This window comes from Penaeus monodon, chromosome 1, assembly GCF_015228065.2.
Source record: "Penaeus monodon isolate SGIC_2016 chromosome 1, NSTDA_Pmon_1, whole genome shotgun sequence".
NCBI classification, from domain to species: domain Eukaryota; kingdom Metazoa; phylum Arthropoda; class Malacostraca; order Decapoda; family Penaeidae; genus Penaeus; species Penaeus monodon.
The window spans coordinates 15581286-15586285 of record NC_051386.1 but is presented as its reverse complement, the minus strand read 5'-3'; the positions used below and the strand labels follow the sequence as shown (position 1 = coordinate 15586285).

The 5000-nt window shown below is 46.9% G+C and overlaps 1 protein-coding gene across 2 annotated transcripts in view; it reads right to left on the bottom strand.

The window, feature by feature from the left end:
* LOC119593954 (cAMP-specific 3',5'-cyclic phosphodiesterase-like) overlaps positions 1-5000 on the bottom strand; it is a 101563-nt gene that overhangs the window by 65704 nt on the left and 30859 nt on the right. The window contains exon 1 of one of the 2 annotated variants that reach the window (XM_037943080.1): positions 1783-1885. The exons of the other annotated variant lie outside the window; for it this stretch is intronic. Coding sequence (XP_037799008.1) covers positions 1783-1806 — 24 coding nt within the window. The 5' untranslated portion in view covers positions 1807-1885. Of the gene's footprint in view, positions 1-1782; positions 1886-5000 lie in introns of those variants that run through there. 2 annotated transcript variants of the gene reach the window in all.

Here is a 5000-nt window from a genome sequence, read left to right as displayed (position 1 = left end):
TGTGTTTACGTGGATTGCTACCACCACACAAAAAATATATTACCAAAGTACAGCATTTACCTACTCTCTCTCTAATACCCTAACACTCAAGGGATATATTAGAAGTCACATACATACGAAAAAGTGTTATCAACCACCAATTAAAGCATTTTTCAAACTGCATCATTCGGTACGCTGAAGACCAGGAATCCAAAATTACTTAAAATCTCCTAAAACCAATGAAAAAAATGGAGAAAAAATAAATATTTCAAAAAGAAAAGGAGCGAAATAAAATAGGAATTTTAAATTTTGATTACTTCAGTTCTCATAACTTCAAATATCATAGTACATTTCAAGTCACTTTTACGATGACGAATAAGTAAACTAGCATTCCTTGTCTCTTCGTATATCTTCATTTTTTTTCTTTTATGTCTCACAGCTACTCTCATTTCTTGGTTTTACTATTAGAATATCTATCTATCTATCTATCTATCTATCTATCTATATCTATAAATATATATATATATTTTTTTAATATCAGATAATATTCCCCGTTTTGTTATTACTAATTATAATTTTTCTCATCTTTCATTGGTAAAAAAATTCTGTTTCGACCTTTTCCTCTCTGCGAAACGCTTCGCAAAACATATGGCAGTGATGAAAACAAACACAAACAAACAAAGAAATCCTAAAACAAAAATGTAGTCTATAAGATATAACACCAAATTCACCCCCCCCCAAAAAAAAAAAAAAAAAAAAAAATCAAACGATCAACCAATGAACAAACTTTACACAACAAAAAATAAAACAGGTAAGAAAAAAAAAAGAGATAAAAATAAAAACGTAAAAAAATAAAAAATCTTACCCCAGAGACGACCCTACCTGGGAGAAGGTGCCTGTTGCTTCATGTACGAGCAGTAAACAACATAATTCTCGCACCTGACAACTTTTCCCACCTGCGTCTCCTGCCACCACGCACTTTAATGGTGGCAGGACTGAAGGCAGGAGATTAGGAGAGATTTCTTGTCATTTAACATAAACAGGTGAAATAAAAATAAAAATAAAGTACAGGAGAATATGAGAAATGGATAAATGTGCAATTATTTTTTTTTTTTTCTTTTTTGGTACACGTGGACTTCGCGGTTGTAAATTCGTCTTTTTTCTCTCTCTTCTAAGACTTTTACATTTTTTTTTTACACTTGGCTGCTTATATATTTAAACGACAAATCCTTCAAGCTATAATCAATAAAGCTATTAATTACGCCTCTAGCTGTAAGCGTTTTAATGCATTAATCAACAATATTTCCATATGTAAGAGAAAGTATCAGTAATAGGATTTTAACAGTAGACAGAAAAACACACACACACACACACACACACACACACACACACACACTCACACTCACACTCACACTCACACACACACACACTCACACACACACAGAAAAAGAGAAAAAGAAATCTGGGGTGTAAACATCTTTACTGCTAAACTGCATGATGCAGGAAGGGCAGATGAAGTGTGTTTGAACGATCTAGTCCACAGAAATCCCCTTCAACTCTCTCTCTCTCTCTCTCTCTCTCTCTCTCTCTCTCTCTCTCTCTCTCTCTCTCTCTCTCTCTCTCTCTCTCTCTCTCTCTCTCTCTCTCTCTCTCTCAGCCTATGGACTTTTGGTGTCATACTTCGGGTCATATATCATCAAATGGATTTATGCCTCAGTAACCTTGCGTAAATATCAGAAACTTCTGCTGAGTAATTTCATCCGTTTACAGCTGACGTCCTTCGGTTGCCATGGCGACGCTTACCTTACAGGGCTTGAAGATGCCCATTATCACAGACAAGTCAATGAGACGTCGTATCCTTCCACGCCCATCCTTGTGCGTTCCCCGACGGCCCGAACGCCCGCCCGAGCATCCGTCGCCGTGCCCTTTGGAGCGGCCCTTCGGGAAGCAGCCAGACTCGGCCACGTCGGGAGGGCAGTCGGCCTCCCACGAAGACGAGCGGGAGAGGCGCCCCCCGCACGGGCAGGTGGGGGCGAAGCGCGGGTCGGGCACGCCATCCAGCAGGTCGTGTGCGGCGCCCCCGCGGAGGTACTGGCGGTGCGAGCCACGTGCGTCCCAAGCCCCGTGGTGGCAGGTGTGGTGGTGGTGGTGGTGGCCGTGGTGGTGGCCGTGGTGGTGGTAGTGGTGGTGGCGGTAGGGCGACTCGCAGCACGCGCCCCCCGGGGACACGAGGTCCGGGTGGAAGTTGGCAGCCTCGTGCACCGGGCTCGTGTCGCGCGACGCGGGGCGCGAGGTCGGCCTCGAGGATGGCCGGGACGAGCCTCGGGAGGGGCCGCGCGAAGGGGTCCTTGAGGACGGCTTGGAGGGCCCTGGGCCGCCGGCCGTCACCTCCGGCAGGCCGCGGCCGCCGCTCCCGCCGCCGCCGCCTCCGCCGCCCTTCTCGCGGTGCTTACTCTTCAGTAGGAGCTGCATCCTCCATTCGACAACCGTGAGGGCTTCCAGGCCGGTGGCTGTGGTGCTGCGCCGGGGACAAGGGGCCGCGGCCTCTACTCCGCCATCCCAGATGTACACACGCGCACACACCTGCGTCTAGGCTTATGCTGCTGCCTTGGCCGAGGCTGCTGCCGTAGGAGAGGATAATCGCCGCTCGCTTGGGCTCCCAACCGCTCTGCCTCAGAAGCTCAGCGCCTCAGCTCGATCTGGGCAGCACTCATCGCACGTCAGCAACCACGAGCTGGTGCCAGCCTCTGCGTCGGAGCCAAGACCCAGCAAACGCTGACGCTCACCGTCTGGCACTTAGATGGCACTAACGTCTCACAGGCAATGTCCACTGTGTCAGCCAATCAATCTCTGCCAGTCCCGTTCCAGCAAAATCGGCCTCGATTGAGTTATAATCTGCTCTTGAAAGCACTCGAGGAGGTCACTTCAGGTCAGACGAGAATCATTTCCGGCAGAGTTACTGGGCCTCCATTTCCACCTGGAGAGCCCTTCCTACACAATTTGCTTCCGATGCACACGCACACACACGCACACGCACACGCACTCGTATATTCGTATTAAAGCTTAGAGACGAGCGCCGTCCGTCCTCAGGTCGCCTTGGATGCCGACGTCGTCCGCGGCCAGCTTCCCGCTGCCCACCACGACCTCGGCCGTCGGGAAGGCGGGGAGATGCAGGCACAGAGCGAAAGGCGCGCGTCCCCTCGGCCGCTGGGGCGTCGGGCCGACCTCGGAGGTGCTTGAGGCTCAGCTGGGGAGGCTGGCGACACGGGCGGGACTGGAGGTGCTCGCACAGGCTGCTGCTGCTGACGAGGCTCCTGGCGGGTGCGGAGGGCGGCTTGGGCAGGCTCGTGGGCGCTTCTAGTGGCTGTGGCGGCGGTGGGCGGTGCTGGTGAGCTCTGCCGAAGGGGTCGTGACGCCCCTGATGGCTGCGGCGAGCAGCAAGTGGCGGTGGCGGCGGTGAAAGAGGCCGGCGTGCGTGTGTGCCGGCGACGCGCTCGGTGAGGACTAAGAGCCGGGCAGGTCGACTGGCACAACAGGGCGGCCGTCAGGAAGAGAAGGTGGAGGAGGGAGGAGCGAGCTCATCGATCGGCGCGGCGCTGGCCGCCCTCGCCCGCTCGCGCTCCCCCACTCCCCCCGCGCCCGCCCGTCCCTCCGAAGGGCCGCCGCGACCCGACCCGCCGCGGCAGCATCCCAGCTCTCATCTTCGCCACAGCATCGCGCCGGCATCCTTCCTCGCCGCCGCCGACAGCAAATCACGAGAGCCTTTCCCGAATCCCGCAAAGTCCTTCGCTGCAACCCCTTCGCGACCATGCACTCGCCGTTGCTACCTGGCCGCCCCCGCCTCGAGTGCAACCTTCCCCTCCCGCCCTCCCTCGCCCTCCCACTCTTCCCTCGCCCTCCTCCTCCCTCCATCCACTGCTTTCTCATCAATTGCCTCTTTCAGTAATATTTATTGCATCATCCCAGACTTCACTTATTTACGCAAGCCCCGACGGTCATAGCAGCTTTGCCGCCTTCTCTCTTCCTTCTTCAACCTCAATATTTCCAAATTAAAAACAACTTTCCTTCCCAACAGTTTAACATAGTCTCTCCATACAAAATCTTCGTCACCGTTTTCTAACCGAGCTTCATTTCCGTGACAATGAAGTCATTATCATCTTCATTACCATTCCTAATAAATGCTACGTAATTAGCGTGTTGCAAATGCCTTTACTGTTCATTATGCACCACAACTCTACTACCTCCATGCATCGAAAACCTTGCAATATTGCCTGGACATTGCAAAGAATCACCCCGACCCTATTAATTCCTGGCTTTGAATTTACTTTTCTGTAAGTATATTCATCTCTTGATTTCAACTTCTTTTGAAATAATATAATATAATATAATATAATATAATATAACAATATAATGAAATATAATAATATAACATAACAAATTGTCTAGCCTATACGATACTTATTGTCAGCAATTAGTGGTCTTGTGATGATAATGATCATGTTATGATACTACTACTGCTTCTACTGCAATAATAATAATAATAATAATAATAATGATAATAATTATAATATTATTAATAATAATAACAATTATGATATTAACAACAACAACGATAACAACAACAACAATAATAATAACAACGATAATAATAATAGTAATAACAATAATAATAATATTAATAATAGAAGTAGTAGTAGTAGTAGTAGTAGTAGTAGAAGCAGTATTATTATTATTATTAGCAGTATTATTATTATTATTAGTAGTAGTAGTAGTAGTAGTAGTAGTAGTAGTAATAGTAATAGTAATAGTAAAATAGTAATAGTAATAGTAATAGTAATAGTAATAGTAGTAGTAATAGTAATAGTAATAGTAAGTAAGTAAGAAACAATAGTAATGTAATGCAAAAGAATATAAAATTAGATATAATAGTAATAAAAAGTAAAATAATGAAATAAAGAATAAGTAATAGTAACAGAATAAAGATGAGATAAGAAATCAAAAACATAATATAAAAAATAACA